Raw genomic sequence first — 20,144 nt, 5'->3', positions numbered from 1 at the left:
GAAGAACGATGCTTGTGTTGTCCCTTTCTGCCTTGTGAGAGGAGAAGAGATAAGTTGTGTGAAAGTGATCTCAATTGATCATCCGTCCTTGAAGGGCGAGATATTTGTTTGTTTTGTAGTACTTGAGAATAGGATGTAAGCCTAATTCTTGACTACCAACCTTGAGATCGGTGAAACGGTGAAGGCTGAGGTACCTTAGGTCAAGTACAGACCGCAGCAAACGCAGTACAGGAGGTGAGTCACTGATACTGCCTCGTTTGGGAAACAGACGAGAGAAAGGTTCCAAGTTGGGGTCTCGATCAAGCGGCCTCAGCTCAAAATATTGGCGTGTGGCTACACCTTGACAGACAGGGTGTGAAATCAAGAGAGGAAGAAGTAGAGAAACAGAGTCCTCAAAGCAGTGCAAGTTCAACTCTCAGATGTCGTCGGTAGTCACGCCGGGGGGAGGAGGCCAATTGACGGGAAATGGCGTGGTGGTTTGTGCCTTCCTTAGATTACCTGGTGTGCCTTGCGCTTTCCACATTGGGGTGCGGTGGTCCATTGGGCAGGCGCGATGGATAAGCGCCACTGCCACCAACGTCGTGGGATTCTTTCGGGGGGCCACTGGGGCTTGGAGGGGCACAGCACAGCTCCCAAAGGGCCACAGTCCCAGGGCCTCCAACCCCCACCACCACTGCAGATTACCTTATCCAGTCTAGGTAGGCGGTAAGGGCCATCTTTGGAGGGGTTAATGAACTTTCCATTGTGTGCGTCACGCCGGGAGCTCCCCTCATCCGGCAGAAAATTTCCAACAAGCAAACACAGCAACATTGTTGGATGAAAACTAATTTGGCCTCAAACTTCCCGACCCGAGAGTCTCACTCCTAATATTTGTTTCCAAGCTAATTCCTCCGATCAAACCAACCATGGCTCCCAATCCCTACCTCTTAGCCGCCGACAACCCGGACGCCCTGCTCACCCTCCTCCGCGAGAACCCCGCCATCGCCTCCGGCCAGGATGAGCACGGCTACTCCCTCGTCCACGCCGCCGCGAGCTACAACCACCTCGAGCTCCTCCGCGCCTTGATTCGCGAATTCAACGTCAACGTCGACATCAAGGACGAAGACGAAGAGACTGCGCTCTTTGTCGTCGAGACCGTTGCTGCTGCAAAGTGCCTGGTCGAAGAGCTTGGCGCCGATATCAACGCCAAGGGCGCCGACGGCATCACTGCCAGCCAAAAAATTGAGGGTGAGGGAGACTACCCGGAGATTGCCGAGTACCTGCAGGGCATCGAGACACAGAGAACCGCCTCTGCCGCCGCTGCTGCTAAGGCTTCCGCTCCTACTTCTACCACCACCGCCACCGATACCGCCACCGATACCGCTGCCCCGCCCATCGACATGCCGCCCGTCCCCGAAGGTCTCGCCGTGACACTCGGCACCATGGACCAAGCTGAGGAAGTCCCCGCCGAGGTCGACCCCGAGTTCAAGCGCCGGATAGAGCAGTTGGCCGAGAGGGAGGACTTCCACACCGCCACGGGCCAAGCCGAGCTGCGCCGCCTCGTCGAGGATGCCGTTCTCGGCCAGGACCTCGGCGATGAGCGCAGTGTGCGTCAGAAGCAGGGTTAAAAGAAGTAAAAGAGAAGAAAAACATTCTGTGTTTTTAGTAACTGGCTATTCATCACCTTTGATTTCCCAAAAGAGATAATGGCCAGGCGATTCGGGCGGCCGGAAGAATGCGACTTCGGTGCTGTCGCCCGTCATGCCCTTTGAAAAGCACGTCGCGCTTAGCGAGAACCAGGTTCGTGACGGCATGGCACCAAGGGCGTTGATGAGGACGCTGCGCACCCAGTGCGAGGTGAAGAAGCCTTGCCATGAGATCTTGCACACCTTTGCGTGTGACGGCGTGTCCGAGTCACCAGGGACCTGGTAGCGCGATAGATATGGGTCGATGACGTCCCCTTCCTTGACGCGGGGGCTCTGCAGACGGATGAGGGATAGCCACTCGTACGTCTCTGTCGCAAAGTCTTCGAGGTCCGGCCTGTCGCCATTTTGGATGATATCAAGTGGGAGTGACAGCGGTGGGACCTGGACCTGGAGATCGGGCGCGAGGGAGGGCTCGCACGTGTATCTTGTTGGGAAATACTGGTCCAGCGGATCTGGGGATGGTGCTGAGAAGAGATTATGTCAGAGTAGGTACAAGAGACAGGATAAGCTTGGGCGAATAGCTCACTGGTTGTCGCCGCGTTGCAGAATAACCACGTCACGGGCGTGTTAAGAACATTCTTACAAGCGTACACCAATCTGTCGAACCCCTTTTTACCTGGAAACATGGCTGGGTCTCGCAACTGGTAGCTCACAACTTGAAGGGGGTTAGTTTCGGAAAGTGACAAGCTGTAGTGTGAAATGATGATCTTGCTCACCCCATCGCGGCTTCAAGCCCCTCTTCCCCTTGACGCCGTGAGGCTTTCCAACCAGACCAGCACGCTCGTACGTCTCCTTGTCGAGGTACATGGTCAACAGACCTTCGCGAAGTGAAAAGACGTTTTCGACGTTTGTCCTGCCCTCGGAGAGCATGAGGATGTTGCCTACATAAAATCAGTACCCATGCGCCGTCATTTTCTGCGGGGAGACTATGAATACCTCTCTTGATGTACTCATTAAAGAACCCGCCGTCCAGAGCCTGGCCGAGAGTCATGATGACACGGTGGAACGTCGGTGCTGGGAGCTCCTCGACGAGCTTTTGGCGGACTAGCTCAAAGCACTCCTGTGGTAGGACGAGGTCGACCTTTTGCAATATCAGTTAAAGGTCTGGATAGTAAGTTGGTATGCCGTGTTTCGGTTTCGCACAGCTTAGCAAGACAAACCTTGTAGTTGAATCCCTGGCCCAGGATAGGCGCCCACGGCTTCCCCTTTGTCGGCAGCTGCTTGGGCTCAATGTGAGGCATGGTGCCGTATGTGACGAAGCATTTTGGCGACTGGTAGACGCTAGGCGTCGGGAATGAGAGCATTTTCTTCGCAGAAGTACCAATAGCAAGTTCGTCAAGTTTCGTTGATTGACGTTGAAAGTTGGGACCAAACACGATTTCCAAGGCGTGTAAGTTGGCCGTGATAGTGAGTGAGCGAGACGAGAGCTTGACCGCGGATTCGAGAATTGCATATTGGAGCGGTCTTCTTGTGTCCACGATAGGCGTCGATGGAGTACACTCAAGATCCACTTATAGCGTCCCTGGTCGCTGATGATTGGTTTACAAGGGCGTGTGTGTATCCGGGTGACTCTGCGCTCAGAAAATACCATCTTTCCGAGTCAGCGGGATGAGAGGCACTGCGCAAACGTTTCTTCCAAACAGCACCAGAAAAAAAAGGGAACTCTTGACATAACTACAGGGTAATTCAAGGCCTTTCAGATCTGTGAGTAATGAGACCTCTGTCTATCCTTGCCCCGAGTCTTACTCGTGCTAATACTAAGGATAGTCCGAACACAGCTCATCTGAGCGCAAGAGAACCAAAAAAAACGAGGGGCATTTTTCCACCCCGCGCTTGCGCCAGGATTTTCCAACGGGCTGCCCCTCCTCACTCACCCGAGTCGACCTGAGTCTCATGACAGAGAGGAACGGCAAACCACCCTTGATGAGATCACCACCAGGAATTCTCCAGCCATCTTCATAATGGAGTTTCTCGTCCGCTTCTCCCAGGCCCACGAGTCCTTTCGGCTACCAGAGCTGCAAGCCCTCGCCGATTTAGAGGGCATCGACATGAAGGTCATCGAGTACAGTCTAGATGTGAGTCTTGCAAATGGCCGTCTTTCTTTACATACATGAGAACCTCACTGCATTTTCCCTTTTCTTATTTTACAACAAATCTTTTGGCTCATACGAAGGAGGATTCTTGGTGTGTAATCGTATATTCTGCATATGCTCATCATGTGTCTCGTTTGCTTGAGCTGGCCCCCTCTCTCAACTTACCACACATGGCCTCTTTCACACTCATCTACCCCTGATGAGACTCTCACCACCAAGATCACAAGATCCCAAATCCTCTCAACTCTGCCTCACCTAGAATCTCACAAACAACAGCTAACACCATCCAGTCCCCCTTCTGCATCATCACCCTCCCCTCAATCGACCTCGCCCCCCGCCTCGTAGCCCGCTCCCTCCTAACCCAATCCATCCACCTCCTCCTCGCCTCAGCCCCAACCCACGATGCCATCCACCCCATCCTCAAATCCCAACTCGCCTCCCCATCATCAACAACCTTCGACTGGTCCGCCGTCAGCTCCTCGACCTTCAAATTCTCCCTCGACACATACCAATCCTCCCGCCCCCACGCCTCCTTCGTCTCCCTCATAAACGGCTACAAATACCTCCCCCTCCAAGGCACAATCGACCTCAAAACCCCAGAGCTGCACCTCACAATTTTCGAAGACTGGGACCTCCGCGGCACAGAGGGGCCCAAACGCGTCCACCTAGCCCGCTTCCTCGCCACGGGAGCACGCTCTCTGTCGCTGAAGTATGACCTCAAGAAACGGGGGTACATTAGTACGACGTCAATGGACTCGGAGCTCGCGCTGGTAACAGCGAACCTCGCGCACGCGGCGCCTGGAAAACTGTTTTACGACCCGTTTGTCGGGACGGGCTCGTTCCCCGTTGCGTGTGCGCATTTCGGGGCGCTCGGGTTCGGGAGCGATATTGATGGGCGGGCGATCCGCGGGAGTGGAGGGGAGAGGAGCGTCAAGGGGAACTTTGCGCAGTATGGGCTTTCAGAGCGTATTGGCGAGTTTTGGACGGCAGATTTGACGAATACGCCGGTACGGAGGGTGAGGTGGCTTGATGGTATCGTGTGTGATCCGCCGTATGGTGTGAGAGAGGGGTTGAGGGTCTTGGGATGCCGGGATCCGGAGAAGACGCCGTGGGTTGTTGAGGCTGGGAAGCAGCGGTATAAGTGGGTGACCCCTTTTCCTCAGTTTTGTCTTCTTCCACCCTTCTCAATCTTGCCATGATGGACGAGAAACCAAGAATGCTGACAACACCAGGTCGGGAGACTTCATCGCCCCCAAGAAGCCGTACAGCTTCCTCGCCATGCTCGACGACATCCTCGAGTTCGCCTCCGAGACCCTCGTCGACGGCGGCCGCCTCTCCTTCTGGATGCCAACCGCCAACGACGAGGACCAGGAGATCCCTACACCGCAACACCCACGCCTCGACATCGTCGTCACATGCGTACAACCATTCAACAAATGTGAGTAATTTCCATCATTAAATATCTGCCGACCCGAACTCCATCCCTCCATCCAGAATCACTGCCCCTATCCAGGCTACAACAGTCACGCTTACTCCCAACCAGGGTCCCGTCGACTCATCACATACCGGCGCATCCCCGACAGCCAGGTAGACCCGGAAAGGCTGGCGGCCTACAAGCGCACATTCGTAGCAGGAACAACAGCAGATGAGTTGAACCCCTTCCGAAGGGGTTACTTCACAAAGTTTGAAAAAGAAGAAGCCTGATAGAAGAAGAAACCAAGAAAAAAAAAGAGACAAGTACAGCAAATACCCAGCCCCCTTCTTTGATGATGCCATGACCGTTTGCCCGATAAGAAATAATAATGATAATACTATGCGTTTCTCTTTCTCCTGTACGTGTCGTAATCCCCTCCCTCCCTTAAATCGCTTGGACTTGGAATATATCCATACTCATACCCAAGGCGTACCATGGCATCGTCATTTGATATCATTTGCAAAAAAAAAAAAAAAAACAAGAATAAGACAGGCGTGCGTCCAGCCAGACGCACTCCCGCAGTCTGCAGGCGCGCGCGCACACGCACACACCGGATAGAGTTGGGCGTCGCGCTCGTGCCTCCTGCACCCTTTCCCATCTCCCTCTTCCCTACCTTCCCTGATCTGGTGTCTGATCTCATCTGAATTCCATGGCGCCGAAGCAGCCCCTATCCTCCACGTGCTTGAGCTCAAGCTGCTGAAACCTAGCAAAAACTGTTAGCTACCTAAAAGACGAATTCAAAAAGCTCGTTGGAGGGTACAGTCGGCACATACTTTTCGCTTTTCGAGTGGAAGTAGATTCCACTCACTTCACCCTTGACCTGGTTGAAGCAGATGTAGTAGAAGCCCTCAAAGCTGGCTCCGGAAATCGTGCGTACGCGGTGGTCAGGGACGAGGAAATGCTCCTTCCAACGCATAAAAATGTTCTCCCTTTGCGCAACATCACGGATCACCACCGGGCCTTTGCGCGCCTGCTTCTGGAGAGGGCGGAAGGCGTTGAACTTGCCCCAATGGCTGAGATCGATCTTGTCGGTGGCGCCCCAGCTCTCGTGTCCGGTGATGAAGCTGTATTTGGTGCCAATGATTTCGCCCTCAAAGTATGTCGTCAATGTGGGGTGGTCCTCGGTGAGGCCTACAGACATAGAGTTTAGCAACGGGTAACACGATGAGCGGGGAAGCTAGTTGTTTCGTACCTTGGATTCGCAGGTAGCCGCATAAAAACGACTCCCGAAGATCGACGTGCTTGATTTCAACCTGCACATCATATACCTGTCGTTCGGATTGTTGCGTTCCGTGGAACTTGCTTCCTGGGCGAAGATATGAAGATGCCGTTGATGGAATAATCTGCCGAGGCGTTTTGTTAGTCACTGGCGCGCTAGTCCGCATCATTTAGGCACGTACCCGCATGTTGGAAAAGTCAGAGCCCATGGAGGGCGCCATGAGCTCCTCTTCCCACACATCGTCGACATCAAGTTCCATGCCCTTGTTGTCTTCGTGTTGTACCGAAGTCGGCGATAGCCTTGGGTCGTGCCGCCTCGCGCCGTCCGGCCGGGACGTCCTCAGCCTGTTACCGGCCGTGTGTGCCTCTTCGTCAGACTCGGCATGCTTGAAAGACTCCATATCGGCCGCCGGTGACGAGTTGGCGGTGTCACCCGACTGCGGTCTCGGCGACATGGTGGTGGATCTTGAGGACGAGACGGCGGATGTGGGCTCATCATCGAGTATGACCTCTGTGCTCATGCCCTCGGCTTGTGACATTGGAGCGCTGACGGGGGCGAGTGACGAGTCGTCGTCCATGGGGTCGTCGTGATGGGGATCCATCTCGGGAGGCGCCTGACTTGCATTGGTGGGCGGCCGCCAGCTGCGTTGTGGAGATCTTGAGCTGCTATCTTCAGGGCATGTCGAGAAACTGTGTGATCGGGGCGAATGAGGGTCGGGAGGAGGGTTGGAAGATGGAGTCGGCATGTTGGGCTTCGAAGATGAGGTCGTGTGTCGTCGTCGAGGACGGCGGTGGATGTCGAAGTCGGGCGATGGGGTCGGTCGCGTCGACGGGGAACGGGTGCGGGTTCACCGCCGGCAGGGGGTCGAGGGCTCCGCAATGATGGCAGCAGGGGGAGCGACGGCGCTGCTGGAGAGTTGGCGATGTCGGTGACGGACGGGAGACGGTGCGATGTCGGTGATGGTTGGTGGCTCGCCGCAAAATTGTGCGGTCGCGGGCTCGAAAGTCGAGGCAAAACTCAACTCGGTCGACGGGATGCGAGGAGGAGTAGTAGTAGTAGTAGATTTGGGGCCAGGCCACTTGTAGCAATTGGTGACTTTGGGGCCGAATAAGTCACAGGCCTGCCAAGCGGAAGAAAGCGGTCGGGGGAAGCGAGAATGGTATTGGTCGAGAAAAAATACCACCCCAGAAGTCGACGAGGTACAACTTTGTAGGTAGCCGCAGAGTCGCAGGACGACGATAAGTGGGTGAGTGAGGATGATTGGAGTTACGGTTCGCAGAGGATACGCTGAGTGGTCGCAAAGCACGTCGCGGATGACGAAGCTTTTCTGGCTTTGAGGGGAATATCAAATGCAAAGTAGAAGCAACGGATGACTGATGATGTGACGAAGACAAGGCGAGTCTGGGCCGTAGTCTAGGTATGTAGCAGAAGTGGGCGAGAGATATGGGAGGGTTGTCCACAGCAATGCTGCAGTGGCTGTATCCGTACAGATTGAAGAACAGTGCCAACAGGAACTGTAGCCAGCAACAAGCAATAGAGACAGCGACAGCGACGGGTAGAACTTGAGGCAAGGTGGAATGAGGTGGTGACTGGGTACAGCCAGCAGGACGGGAGGACGATGAAGTGACCAAGGCACGGGAAATGGGACGGGGGGTGACGATTAGGATGCGGGATTGGAGGGGGGAAGGCGTGGAAGGCGTGGTAAGGTTACCGTGGGTACAACGGGCATGTACTCCAGGTGTTGGGCGTCTGTACGTATCTATCTGTACGCAGTAAGTACTCCGTAGCTTCAAGCCTTTTTCACTGAGAGTGCGAGTGAGAGTGAGAGTGAGAGGGCGTGGCATGAGAGAGGATTGGGGGTGAGTCGTGACCGGGGAGGAACTGGGACGGACGGGGACCCGCGGAGAGAACGAGGGATGGGACGGGATAACCTGTATTCGTACCCAGTAATTGAAGTAATAATGCTGGCTGAGGTCTTTTGCTTTGCGCGATTGTTCCTACAACATGACTTTTGCTGAGGTTCTTGGAGAATTTGTTTACATGCAGACCGTACAGATTGAGAGGTATGAGATGAGTGAAATGTCTCGACTGAATCCATCACACATCACCAGTCGATTGCATATCTTTATCTGTAGATAATCTGAACACACATGAAATGGGTGTGAGTGACCAAAGGGGTGAGATGAAATGCGGGAGAATGAGGGCGGGCAGGTGCTGCAGTCAATGCATTGCAGCTGATGACGCCTGCGTCCCCGCCTTCTGTTCGCGGCCTGAAAGCTCATTGCTCACTCGTACTCCTACTTTATGAAAGAGTGCCTCAATTACCTACCTCAGCTACTACCTAATCAACTGAGAAACGGAAAAGAAAAAGAAGGGACGTGTGAGACGCGGGGACACCTCAATCTGCGTCGTTTACCGCTAGCCACGTTGGAAGGGTCTTCCCGGCCTGTGCCATTTCTGCGCTGTCAAGCCCTGCGCCGCCCTCATTTACCTACCTTCTCTCCGCCACGGCGCCGCTGTAAAGCGAAGCTTGTCGGTCGTCCCCTCTCGCACTAACAAGTTGTCACTGCCACGCCACTGAGCTACGGTAATCGTCGGTAATTTAGCGTGGATGGCGTGGTGTATCTCCAACTGTCATGACCGTGACTCCCACGAACCGACGTCCTGTCGCTTCTGGCGTCCCACGCGTTGGCTCATGGCGCAAGCTAACAGAAACTTTAGACCCTTAGCGAGCTGGCGAGTAACTGGCTGGCAGCTAAATGGCCTTTCACTCTCGGTGGCTCGTGTTGGACGAACTGCTGGGCTGCAAGCGTCGCGAAAGAAAGACACTTGACTACCTACTGTGCTACTTTACTCACGTTGACAGCTACCACAGGCGCGGTTGGCGGGCAGCCAGCGTCCATTTTGTCCTCTTCTAGCAACGTATGTCATACCTATAATTCGTCCATAGCTGTAATTACCTAGGTAAGTACATACTGACACTCACTCCTTCATATACTTTATTCATACATGCCTCCCGTCATGTCCCGAACACGACAATGGCACGCGACACCAACGCAATACAGCCCTGTAGTCTTGCACTATGTGCCCTGCAGGATTCAGCAAGCTGTTAGGTATGCTACTGTTCTGCTCCTCCTCAAGTTCCCTTGGGCATCTTTCAAACATGAATACCTCACGAGTTGAGCTTTTAGGGGCCAAGGCTCAATCATCGGGCTTGCGGACTTTACTCTGCGCCCGCCCTCCAGCATGTACTTTCCAAGAACACAGCACCAAGAGCCTCAGATGGCGGGGAACGGAGGCTTCGGCAGGGCGCTGAAATCCAAAGAGTTGGAGACAACGGGCACAGACTGGGGCCAAACTCTGTGCTCTGCAGCCTCTTTCCTGCACTCCAAGCCCTCAGACACTGTCAAAGCACTCTCACTCCCCTCTCTGTCACTCATCCCACCTACTGTGTACACACCCTAGTCTCATTCTGCCTCTGTCCTCTTTCTTGGGTAGATGTACAACACGCGCATAGGTCCCCCTCACAGGAACAGCTCCTACAACACACGAGGCCTGAGTAGCTTCAAGAGAAGCTACACTATCAGCCTGGCTTATAGAGAGTCGTCTCGCCTCTTTAACTCTATGTTCCTTACTCCCACCGGCCCTTGTCCCCGGTGACTCAAGAATTGAACCTCCAGACTTTCCAGACTTTCAAGAGGGTAGAAGAGCTCACCTTACCCGCCCCATCTCCCACGTCTAAGCCTCAGCCTCATGTTGAAAGAAGGGCTGTGCAGATTAACACTCACTCTATTCATCCATCCCTAACCTTACACTTGAGATTCCGGTCATATTCTCCGACCAAGTAACTCCCTGTCACCATCCGTAATTCTCTTTTGGAACTCGCATTCTTCATTGCACTGTTGATACTGTCTGTGAGTACGGGTTCTCCCAGTCTCACCTTGCATCGGTGAACTTACCTTCCTCCCGTGCCCTTTTAATACTTCGACACTTTCCAGGGGAAGAGCTTGGGTCAGCTTTCACGTTTGGTATGCTCAATGGCATGTGTCTCTAGTTGCAAACAGGTAGTCATCATACACATTCATCGCATAAAAGACGACCTGGGATCGGCGTCGCCGTTCAACGCCGCATCATCGAATTTTACACCTTCCTTCCATGCTCCCCCCTTTTGGCGCGATCCGAACCCCAGGTACCGGCTTCTTCCCGTCACGCCTCAATGGCCCTTCACCCTGCTGGGTTCTGTCCGTCAATCAGTATGGTTAGCCCGAGAAAAGACACCGCTGTTGGTCCCAGCTCGCGTGCTCTGTAACACGCCTTTGCCTGGTATAAATGCGCCGTTGCGAAGAGACTGACTCGAACTGTTGGCATTGTCTGCAAACCGCACCACCTCTATCCCCGAACCAAGCGCGGCGGTCCCATGAAGACAAAACTGACCGAACAACAAGTGTGAAATTCTTTGGACAGCGGGCCGCATGCCACCTTGAAAAATAAACTCTTCCTCGTCTCTCAGTCTTGTACACATCACCATCGTCAACACTCAACCTCAAAAAACACCATCAAAATAGGGGGCGCGTGCGTGCATCAATAGTGAAAACCGTATCTCGTTATTTTTTCCCCTCACTACACATGACCAGGAGCCATGCAGTCTGGTCTCCCCGAGTCTGACCTCGTATGAGGAACGACCAGCAGGGCTGTCTAGTTTCTCGCCTGCCCGTCTGTCCGTTCGCCAGCTCGTTGTCTGAGCTGAAGGGCCCAAGACCCCTCCACCACGCACCCGACTTGCAGCATCATGCATTTTTTCTAGAAAACAATATTCGTTCCGCAGGTCATATGCGGGCTCATTCGTCATGGTACGTTCTCGTGGCCGGCTCGTAGCGTTCTCGCAGGGGGAAGGAGAACAGCTGCGGGCCCAGTCCTCCGGGGTATCTCCAAGTATTTTGTCGTTTGCCGCCCAAATTAGCCCAACGCCTTCTTCTTCTCCGACTTGTCCCCTTCTAGATGGGCTTAATCTTGAAGTGCAGCGCAATCAAGCTGAACACCAGCGCCTTCAGGTCCTGCACCAGGTAGTAGAAGACGCGCAGACCCTCAGGGTCGGCGGACTCTGTCACGTCAACCAGTGAGCCGATCTTGGCCGTCTATTCGAAACACGTCAGTCAGTCCGAGGCTCCGAGTCCAACAAAGTCGCGTTCAACCCACCTCAAAGGAGATGTGGTCATTGCCCAGCCGAATCTCCAACTCCTGACGTCCGTCCTTGTTCTTTTGCGGCCACTTTGAGTCATCTTCCCTTCACCCTGTATGTCAGCGTATATCCGGGGCTGGTTGCTATCGGGTATCGTACTTCAGGATCTCGCTCGTCTTGATGATGCGCTTGATCTCGTCGACAATGAGAGCGCTGACGCACACTACATGTTGCCATTAGTGATGCTCGCCGTGGATTAGGGGAAAGGCGCCGTACTCTCTTTACGAATCAGACTATCATTTCGGTAGTTGGAGTTGTTCGCATAACGCGCAACTGCGCTTCGTCCATCGCCAACGACACGGAAGTCGAACTCTGGTGGTAATAACGTCAGAAAGCTGCTCGAAGAACCGGATAGTGGGGTTGGGATTCGGTGTTACCCAAGAACTCGTGTCCGAATCGTCCAGAGTGACCGGAGCTGCATCTCGATTAGCATTGATTGATGCCTGGTATAGTGCAAAGCTCTGGCTGCATACTAGTAGCGGAGGTAGAATTGGTCGTTGGGGGCCGCCATCGTGACAGCAGTGTGGACGACGATTGGCAATGTCGGTGAAATGTCACGGCTGATGTCCTCGAGCTGCAAGGCTGGAGATGGGAATGCAAGAAAAAGCGGGATGGTCCCCATCCAGCCCAGCCTAGCCCGCGGTGCCTCGCCGGTAGGGTAGCGGGGTCCGATCCGACATGGTCCAAGCTTCTTCAAGTCGCCAATGGAGAGCTCTTGCCCGTCAAGGCAGGTTGTGGCCAGTTAATCCGTTCCGTCCCCGTCTTTTGGAAGGCGGCAAGGGGTCGAGTCCCATTAACACCTGAATCACGTGTGCTTACCTAAGTAAGTGACACCTGTCCGGCGCAGATGCCCAGGGACAGATATTCACGAAATGGAGGCCAGAGTGTGAGAGAGAGACGAGCTACCGAGCCGTGTATCGGAATTAATTTTTGCTTTCAACACAGCACAACAAGGCAACGCATGTCTCCCTAGGACTCGTGTGGAAGAGGATAGTCTCGCTGGATGGCCTAGAGTTCGTCTTATCTCCCAATCCCCCGAAATTTGGTCTCTTTGGGCTGTAAACTCGCAGTGATAGACAGCTTCCCTTAGCTAACACGTATTCCACCCCCGTCCCTAGACCGTCCAATCCCCACCGCCCAGCTTCGATACATCCCACTCGAACCCCCGAACTCCCCCTTGAACACGTCCTCAACCACAGCGCCGGCACCTCGCCAGCAACATCACACCGCACCCGCCACGATGGCCTCCTTTCTGGAAAATGCGTACAGCTTGGTGCACCAGGACAATGCCGCCGACGTCCCCTCCCTCTCGGACCTGCGCACGCAGCTTGAGAAGGGCACCGACGAGAGCAAAGTCGAGACCATGAAGCGCATTCTCACGATCATGCTCAATGGCGATCCCATGCCCAACTTGCTCATGCACATCATCCGATTCGTCATGCCCTCGAAGCACAAGGCTCTGAAGAAGCTGTTGTACTTTTACTACGAGATTTGCCCCAAGCTCGACTCCAATGGCAAGCTGAAGCAGGAAATGATCTTGGTCTGGTTCGTGGCTGGCTCGTTCATTCCCTTCGCAGCTGCACCCCTGCTGACACTCTGGCCTCAGTAACGGTATCAGAAACGATTTGCAGCACCCCAACGAGTACATCCGGGGAAACACTCTTCGCTTCTTGTGCAAGCTTAGAGAAGCCGAGCTCATTGAGCCTCTCCTCTCTTCCGCCAGACAATGTCTCGAGCACCGCCACGTCTACGTGCGCAAGAACGCCGTCTTTGCAGTTTCCTCCATCTACACACACTCTGCCAGCCTGATTCCCGATGCCTCAGAGCTCATTGCCACATTCCTCGAATCCGAAAACGATCCCACATGCAAGCGCAACGCTTTCGCTGCGCTCGCTTCCATCGACCACGAGAAGGCACTGCTCTACTTGAGCACGGTGTTCGAGGGTATCCCCAACGCAGAAGAGCTGCTGCAGCTTGTTGAGCTTGAGTTCATCCGCAAGGATGCCGTTCAGAACTCCCAGAACAAGGTAACGCGAACCGAGAAAGGAACTTGCCTTGGCGCACATCTGACATTGATTAGGCACGGTATCTCAGACTTATTTTCGACCTCCTCGAAGCCAACACCTCGACCGTCGTATACGAAGCCGCTTCCTCATTAACCGCCCTCACAAACAACCCTGTCGCTGTCAAGGCCGCGGCCGCCAAGTTCATTGAGCTCAGCATCAAGGAGGCCGATAACAATGTCAAGCTCATTGTGCTTGACCGGGTTGATCAGCTGCGGAAAAAGAACGAGGGTATCTTGGACGACTTGGTTATGGAGATCCTCCGCGTTCTTTCCAGCCCCGATATCGATGTCAGACGCAAGGCCCTGGATATCGCTCTTGAGATGGTGTCAAGCAAGAACGTCGAGGAGGTGGTCCTGCTGCTTAAGAAGGAGCTCTCCAAGACTGTCGACCAGGAGTACGAAAAGAACACCGAGTACCGCCAGCTCCTTATCCATACCATCCACCAGTGCGCCATCAAGTTCTCAGAGGTTGCCGCTAGCGTCGTTGATCTGCTCATGGACTTCATCGCCGACTTCAATAACACCTCAGCCGTTGATGTCATCAACTTCGTTAAGGAGGTCGTGGAAAAGTTCCCCAAGCTGCGCAAGCCGATCGTTCAGAGGCTGGTTGCTACTCTCAGCGAGGTGCGTGCCGGAAAGGTGTACAGAGGTATCATGTGGATCATTGGAGAATACTCCCTGGAGGAGCGCGACATTCGGGATGCATGGAAGAGCATCCGTGCCAGCCTCGGCGAGATCCCGATTCTCGCTTCGGAACAACGACTCCTGGACGGCGACAGCGAGGAGGAGAACAAGGAGCAGGTCAACGGTCACTCGAAGCCCGCTGCGCCTACCGGCTCGCGCAAGGTTCTTGCCGACGGAACCTACGCTACCGAGACCGCCCTGACCAGCCAGTCTGCTGTTGCCGCCAAGTTGGAGGCTGTCAAGGCTGCCCAGAAGCCACCTCTGCGCCAGCTGATTCTCGATGGCGACTACTACCTCGCAACCGTTCTCTCTGCCACCCTCGTCAAGTTGGTCATGCGCCACGCCGAGATCTCTGCCGAGTCAGCGCGTACCAACGCTCTCCGCGGTGAGGCCATGCTTATCATGATCTCCATCATCCGCGTCGGCCAGTCGCAATTCGTCAAGGCTCCCATTGACGAGGACTCGGTTGACCGCATCATGTCTTGCGTTCGCTCGCTCGCCGAGTTCGCCCAGAACAAGGAGCTCGAGACTGTCTATCTCGACGACACCCGCAAGGCGTTCAGAGCGATGGTCCAGGCTGAGGAGAAGAAGAAGGCCGCCAAGGAGGCTGTAGAGAAGGCCAAGACGGCGATCCAGGTCGACGACGTCGTTCAGATCCGTCAGCTTTCCAAGAAGAATGCCAGTGATGGCCTTGACGAGATCGAGGTCGACCTGGAGCGCGCAACAGGTGGAGAGGCCACCGCTGAGGATCTTTCTTCTAAGCTTAGCCGTGTGGTGCAGCTCACCGGTTTCTCCGACCCTGTGTACGCCGAGGCCTATGTCAAGGTGCACCAGTTCGATATCGTTCTGGACGTCCTTTTGGTCAACCAGACGATGGAGACGCTTCAGAACCTCTCCGTCGAGTTTGCCACTCTCGGTGACCTGAAGGTTGTCGAGCGGCCGACGACACAAAACTTGGGCCCTCACGACTTCCACAACGTGCAGTGCACAATCAAGGTGTCCTCTACGGACACTGGCGTCATCTTTGGCAATGTCGTCTACGACGGTGCTCACTCGACGGATACGAACGTGGTCATCCTCAACGACCTTCACGTGGACATTATGGACTACATCCAGCCGGCAACATGTACCGAGACACAGTTCCGCACAATGTGGACCGAGTTTGAGTGGGAGAATAAGGTCAACATCAACTCCAAGGCCAAGTCTCTGCGCGATTTCCTCGAGCAGCTGATGGCGGCGACCAACATGAACTGCTTGACCCCCGAAGCCAGCATGAAGGGCGACTGCCAGTTCCTGAGTGCCAACCTGTACGCTCGCAGTGTATTCGGTGAGTTTTCTTCCCTTATTTCATTGACATGTACAGTACTTGTAAGCTAACACGTTTTGTAGGCGAGGATGCTTTGGCCAACTTGAGTATCGAGAAGGAAGGCGAAGACGGACCGATTAACGGCTTCGTCAGAATAAGAAGCAGATCGCAGGGTCTGGCCCTGAGCTTGGGATCCCTCAAGGGACTCAACAAGATTGGCTCAGCGGCATAAGAGACCTGATAAAGGGGGTGAAAGGCTATATGCGGAGACTACGGCGTATCGTCCTGGCTATCTGAGGCCCACCAAGCCTACAGGTGTAATGAAGAGCCGGGAAAGAAAGACAAGTGTTGAGTTCTCGACGGTGTATGCCGGGGGAAAAGCGAACAAGTGGGCGGTTGGCTTGCCGACAGCGTCGAGTTGCGTTGAAATGGGAATGATGAGGAGGGAGGAGAAAGAGCAGTTTTGGCTTGTCCTCTCTTCTTTTTTTCTCTTTGAGGTTAGAGTAAAAAGTGCAGCCCGGTCAGGCGTCATGAGTAGGTAGAAATGAGATGTTCTTGATGTTCAACAAATGCTCTTTATCATCATGCGAGAAATTTGGCAGATTATGTGTGAGCGTGTGGATGAGGTGTTAAAGTCCAGTGTAAATATCGTCTCTATTTCCCTCTCCTACATCACACGAGGAAACAGCTGTTACAACACACAAGAAGGCTGGACAGATCATGAGTAATTGTTGGTATTGTAGCTCTCCGCAGTGACAGCCACTCATCGCTGCCCTACACCTTGGAGGAAAGGTTCGCTTATTGGATGATCGTAATGACCGCTATTAATAACTAAAAAGAGAAAGAGACCACACACATTTGTGAGTGAAGCGCATGATGAAAAACGAACGCCTGCAATGAAATGCTGACCAACTTCTTTTGTGCGGCAGTGGGTTTCCATCCTCCTGAACGCCAAATCGATTATAAGGTAATTTGAAGAAAGAGTCCCGCACGGTAATGAAAGGGGGTATTTATCCAGACTGAGGAAAGCCAGACCAAAGGAAATTCATGCCGAGGTGTGTGTACCCAACCAAATCGAATCGAATGTGATCGGGGTGGCGCCATGCCTGCAGCCGTGTTGTGTACGCCATGGCGATGTGCTTTGTGTTGGTTGTCGTTCTTTACTGAGGAGAAGGGTGCATAGTGCGTTGTATGTCTTGAGACGACGTTGTCAGTCGGCGAATCCATGCATTCTTAAGCCAAATGGCCGCATATCTGTCCGCCTGCGATTCTCGATGATGCTATCTATCGAAAACGAGGGCGTTGACCACATGACCCTCTGCCCAGCCCTGCTCAGCGAGGGAGAGATTGTCCTTAAGGATCTTGCCCATGTAGGCGATGCGAATCTTCTTGGTGCTGGCGAGCTAGGAGCTTGTTAGACGTGGTCTTCTTCAAGATGGGTGGGCTGAGGTGAGACTCAAGATATGTTACTTACTCCTGACTGCTCCTGAATTTTACGAGCAACAGTTCTGACGCTATCGCTCTTGACGAAGCTGACAGTGACATCGCGCGCAGTCTCGCTGAGGCGGGCTAGGACAGAGAGCTGGTCACGGGCGTCGACAACGGCCTTACCCTTCTCTTCTCTCCGGCGGACATTGTCGTCCTCGTCCAGTTCCTCTGTAGTCTCCTCTCCTCCCGCAAGATCGTCCTTGAGGTCTCTAGTTGAGAGCGCTTCGTCGGCGCCATCGATCGTGGCATCGTCCTCGACCAAATTGGTGGGATCGGCGACGAGCCACTCAGACAGGGGATAGTAGTTGCCCAGTTGATCGTAGGCACCCTGAGCAAGATCACCGGTGGGGAGAGTGATCTCTGCCGCATTAAGGATGCCTTGCGCTGTCGCAAGACCATCGGTGCCGTCGTCAGCGGCACCCTGACTCACGGGGTCCCAGATAATCTCGAGGGCTGCGCGCAGAGACTGCCAGACCTCTGGGCGGCCAGTGACGCGGGTGTCAAAGAAATCCCTTCGCTCGCGGTCTATAGCGACACGGGTCCAGGCGCGACCCTTAGAAGTCCAGACGTGGCGGCGCAGAGGCTTGTTGATGTGCTTGTCGAGAGGCATACTGGAGTGGCGGCCCCGACGGCGGCCAGAGGAGGTTTGCGTTGTTTCGGCAGGGGAGTCATCGTCGCGATGAACGGAGGCGGGCGCAGAGTTGATAGCTCTCGCGGAGCCCGTGTTGGTCGGACCTGGGTAGGGGGCGTTAGAGCCCTGGGGACGGGAGAGACAGCAGCCCTATGAGAGAAGGATCATCAGTCTGAGAACATGCGGGAGGCGGTCGGACGAGATATGCAGGTTTGGCAGACAGAGCGCTTGGGCTTTCGGAGTAGTGTCCGGTGGCGGTATGATACAGAGACGAGGGGGAGGGGAAGTCAATATTTACCATATTGTCGACGCCTTCACTTGGAGGATGGGGTGTTCGGTACTGTATTGGCGGGGGAGATTGATTCTAGCAAGCTGGTGCGTCTCGTGCCATTGCCCAGGTTGTAATTTGCGGCGCTTTGGTGATGATCAGGTCACAGTTGACCTCGAGATGAAAGTCGAGTCAAGACAAGCTTTGGCTAGCTGTACTGAACAAAGACGTCAAAAGGGTTGGCGGGAATTAATTAGTGGCTTTGCCGTAGAGAAAGAAGTTCGAGTGGTGAAGACAGGGGCGACGTTGAAAGAGGAGAGCAAGCGAGCGAGGGCGGTTGGAAGGTCTAGACCCTTGTGTCGTTGACGTGACGATCTGACGCTGGTTGGTCGACGAGCTGCGGCTGTCGTGTATTAAAAGGTGTGTGTGTGTCGTGTTGGTCCCGGACGGAGCGTGGGGAGAGCGACGGGAAGTGGTGTAGCTGAAGTCAAGAAAGGTACGTATTCGAGGGGAAGGCGTCGCGAATGGAACGAGAGCAGTGAGAAGGTGGGTGGTGAGAGGCGCAGAGCAGAGAGGAGCTCCTCAAAGACGTTGCAGGAGGCAGAAGGATGGCGGAAGAGAAAAAGATGAAAAGTGACGAGAGAAAGCGAGGGACCAAGACTGTGTTCGGGAGGGTGGGTGAGGCACCTGGGGTCTACTGTGTAGTGGTGACGAAAGGAAGGATTACTGCGAGAGGTAGCAGGTGAGGAGAGTGGTGAGTGGTGAGAGGTGAGATGGTGAAGGCAAGGTGAGGGTGGTGAGTGAAGTCTCTCCGTACCTTATCGGTGCCGGTGCCCGTGGTCCTTCACGGATAGTACGTTTTGAGGTAAAAAAAAAAAAAAAAAGGAAATGCAGCAGATGATCAGTGGTTGCAGTTCCCCGGAAGAGGATCTCGGCAGCAGGGGTGGTGCTAGTCCAGGCTTGTCCAGTAGGCTGCTGCTGTGAGACGCCTAAATTGTGCTTGTTTTTCGCTTCCCGTCCGCCTCGCTTGCGAAAAGATAAGGCAAGAAAGCAGCGGACCTTGACTTTTCGTCCCTTTTGCCTTTTTTTCTCCTAGGATCCGTAGGGTTGGGTATGTCTGAAATGCACGCACCCGTGGAATATCTCTGGGTTCAGCATCCAAATCAAGACATGTTTTGCTCCTTCGAGTCTCCCGTTTGCACGTGGATTATCCTCTTTCAGAAATATTCGATAGACACTAAGAGACAATGGATCGAGACAGTAGATCGGCCCAGCCATATGGTTCTCTCCCCTAAGCGTCTCTCTTACAGACACACAAATTCCTTCCAGTGTCCACAGCTATTTAATTCCTGTACGGAGTACTGCGTATCCGTAAGCTCTTGCAGGCTTGGTCACAAGGGCCTTGGCGAGATCCATCCGAAAAGTCGGCCCAACACAGGGTCCTCCCCGGCATTCCTCAGCCCAGCCCACTCGCTTCATGCCGCAAGACTCCTCCCCTCCACCGGCCTTCTTTTTCTCTCTCTTATGCTCTACGATTGACGGTCGCTGTATCTGTGTTGGTTGTGAGGGGATCAGTCCAAGGTTCTGCTGAGCCACCATAAGGATTGAACGCCTGATCGATAACACGGACAGTGGCCAACGGTAGACCGATGAAATCGGATCATAGCAGGCGCCTCTACCGGCACATCTCGATTACGCACGCGGATCAGAGACCCTATCCGTAAAGGCAATTCACTAATCACTTCATCTTTTCCTAATAGTATTCGTCATGGTCATAGCGGTGCTCGAATTGGCGCTTCGAGAATGGATATCGACCGGGGCCCGTCTCGTATTACACCAATTGAGACGCCATTGCCGAGATCCCGTTACCTGACTCCAGACCAAATTGAAGGTTACCTTACTGCAGTAGTCACACTAACACATAAGATCTGCGTCTCCATCGCAACACCAGATCTGACACCTCAATTTGCGTCCCAGGCTCAGATGCATTCA

The 20,144-nt window shown here is 54.1% G+C and overlaps 8 protein-coding genes across 8 annotated transcripts; 4 read left to right on the top strand and 4 right to left on the bottom strand.

Moving 5' to 3' along the window:
• Nucleotides 1-905: 905 nt before the first annotated feature.
• BDZ83DRAFT_585868 (ankyrin repeat protein) lies at nt 906-1,607 on the top strand (the record flags this gene model as incomplete). Its single annotated transcript, XM_060505881.1, has 1 exon — nt 906-1,607. The coding sequence occupies one exon, from the start codon at nt 906-908 to the stop codon at nt 1,605-1,607; it is 702 nt and encodes a 233-aa protein (XP_060361216.1).
• A 45-nt stretch (nt 1,608-1,652) lies between these two features.
• On the bottom strand, nt 1,653-3,095 carry BDZ83DRAFT_795287 (ribonuclease P 40kDa subunit; the record flags this gene model as incomplete). The annotated part of the gene is made up of 5 exons (XM_060515834.1): nt 2,846-3,095; nt 2,622-2,766; nt 2,402-2,566; nt 2,212-2,340; nt 1,653-2,149 (listed from the first exon to the last, which is right to left on the bottom strand). Exons 1-5 carry the CDS (start codon nt 2,987-2,989, stop codon nt 1,653-1,655), a joined length of 1,080 nt encoding a protein of 359 aa, XP_060361215.1. The 5' UTR covers nt 2,990-3,095.
• A 215-nt stretch (nt 3,096-3,310) lies between these two features.
• BDZ83DRAFT_18718 (S-adenosyl-L-methionine-dependent methyltransferase) lies at nt 3,311-5,584 on the top strand. The gene is made up of 5 exons (XM_060501565.1): nt 3,311-3,389; nt 3,453-3,760; nt 4,069-4,919; nt 5,011-5,216; nt 5,322-5,584. The coding sequence occupies exons 2-5, from the start codon at nt 3,647-3,649 to the stop codon at nt 5,480-5,482; spliced, it is 1,332 nt and encodes a 443-aa protein (XP_060361214.1). The 5' UTR covers nt 3,311-3,389; nt 3,453-3,646; the 3' UTR covers nt 5,483-5,584.
• A 137-nt stretch (nt 5,585-5,721) lies between these two features.
• On the bottom strand, nt 5,722-7,399 carry BDZ83DRAFT_18705 (vacuolar import and degradation protein). The gene is made up of 4 exons (XM_060501563.1): nt 6,653-7,399; nt 6,445-6,595; nt 6,026-6,383; nt 5,722-5,955 (listed from the first exon to the last, which is right to left on the bottom strand). The coding sequence occupies exons 1-4, from the start codon at nt 7,214-7,216 to the stop codon at nt 5,889-5,891; spliced, it is 1,140 nt and encodes a 379-aa protein (XP_060361213.1). The 5' UTR covers nt 7,217-7,399; the 3' UTR covers nt 5,722-5,888.
• Nucleotides 7,400-11,465: 4,066 nt separating this feature from the next.
• Nucleotides 11,466-12,221, bottom strand: BDZ83DRAFT_755432 (mago nashi; the record flags this gene model as incomplete). The annotated part of the gene is made up of 6 exons (XM_060514609.1): nt 11,466-11,606; nt 11,668-11,755; nt 11,810-11,873; nt 11,927-12,022; nt 12,088-12,125; nt 12,184-12,221. The coding sequence occupies 6 exons, from the start codon at nt 12,219-12,221 to the stop codon at nt 11,466-11,468; spliced, it is 465 nt and encodes a 154-aa protein (XP_060361212.1).
• Nucleotides 12,222-12,595: 374 nt separating this feature from the next.
• On the top strand, nt 12,596-16,388 carry BDZ83DRAFT_632815 (adaptin N terminal region-domain-containing protein). Its single transcript, XM_060508999.1, has 5 exons — nt 12,596-12,723; nt 12,829-13,255; nt 13,317-13,737; nt 13,791-15,786; nt 15,849-16,388. Exons 2-5 carry the CDS (start codon nt 12,951-12,953, stop codon nt 15,995-15,997), a joined length of 2,871 nt encoding a protein of 956 aa, XP_060361211.1. The 5' UTR covers nt 12,596-12,723; nt 12,829-12,950; the 3' UTR covers nt 15,998-16,388.
• Nucleotides 16,389-17,045: 657 nt separating this feature from the next.
• On the bottom strand, nt 17,046-17,863 carry BDZ83DRAFT_585875 (ubiquitin domain-containing protein; the record flags this gene model as incomplete). The annotated part of the gene is made up of 2 exons (XM_060505883.1): nt 17,046-17,168; nt 17,240-17,863. 2 exons carry the CDS (start codon nt 17,861-17,863, stop codon nt 17,046-17,048), a joined length of 747 nt encoding a protein of 248 aa, XP_060361210.1.
• Nucleotides 17,864-18,094: 231 nt separating this feature from the next.
• On the top strand, nt 18,095-18,682 carry BDZ83DRAFT_18594 (uncharacterized protein). The gene has a single exon (XM_060501552.1). The coding sequence runs from the start codon at nt 18,144-18,146 to the stop codon at nt 18,516-18,518; it is 375 nt and encodes a 124-aa protein (XP_060361209.1). The 5' UTR covers nt 18,095-18,143; the 3' UTR covers nt 18,519-18,682.
• Nucleotides 18,683-20,144: the final 1,462 nt, after the last annotated feature.

Source organism: Colletotrichum acutatum (assembly GCF_030867785.1).
Source record: "Colletotrichum acutatum strain CBS 112980 chromosome Unknown BDZ83scaffold_101, whole genome shotgun sequence".
NCBI lineage: Eukaryota > Fungi > Ascomycota > Sordariomycetes > Glomerellales > Glomerellaceae > Colletotrichum > Colletotrichum acutatum.
The sequence above is the reverse complement of the archived record's forward strand: the minus strand, read 5'-3'. Positions and strand labels throughout refer to the sequence as shown.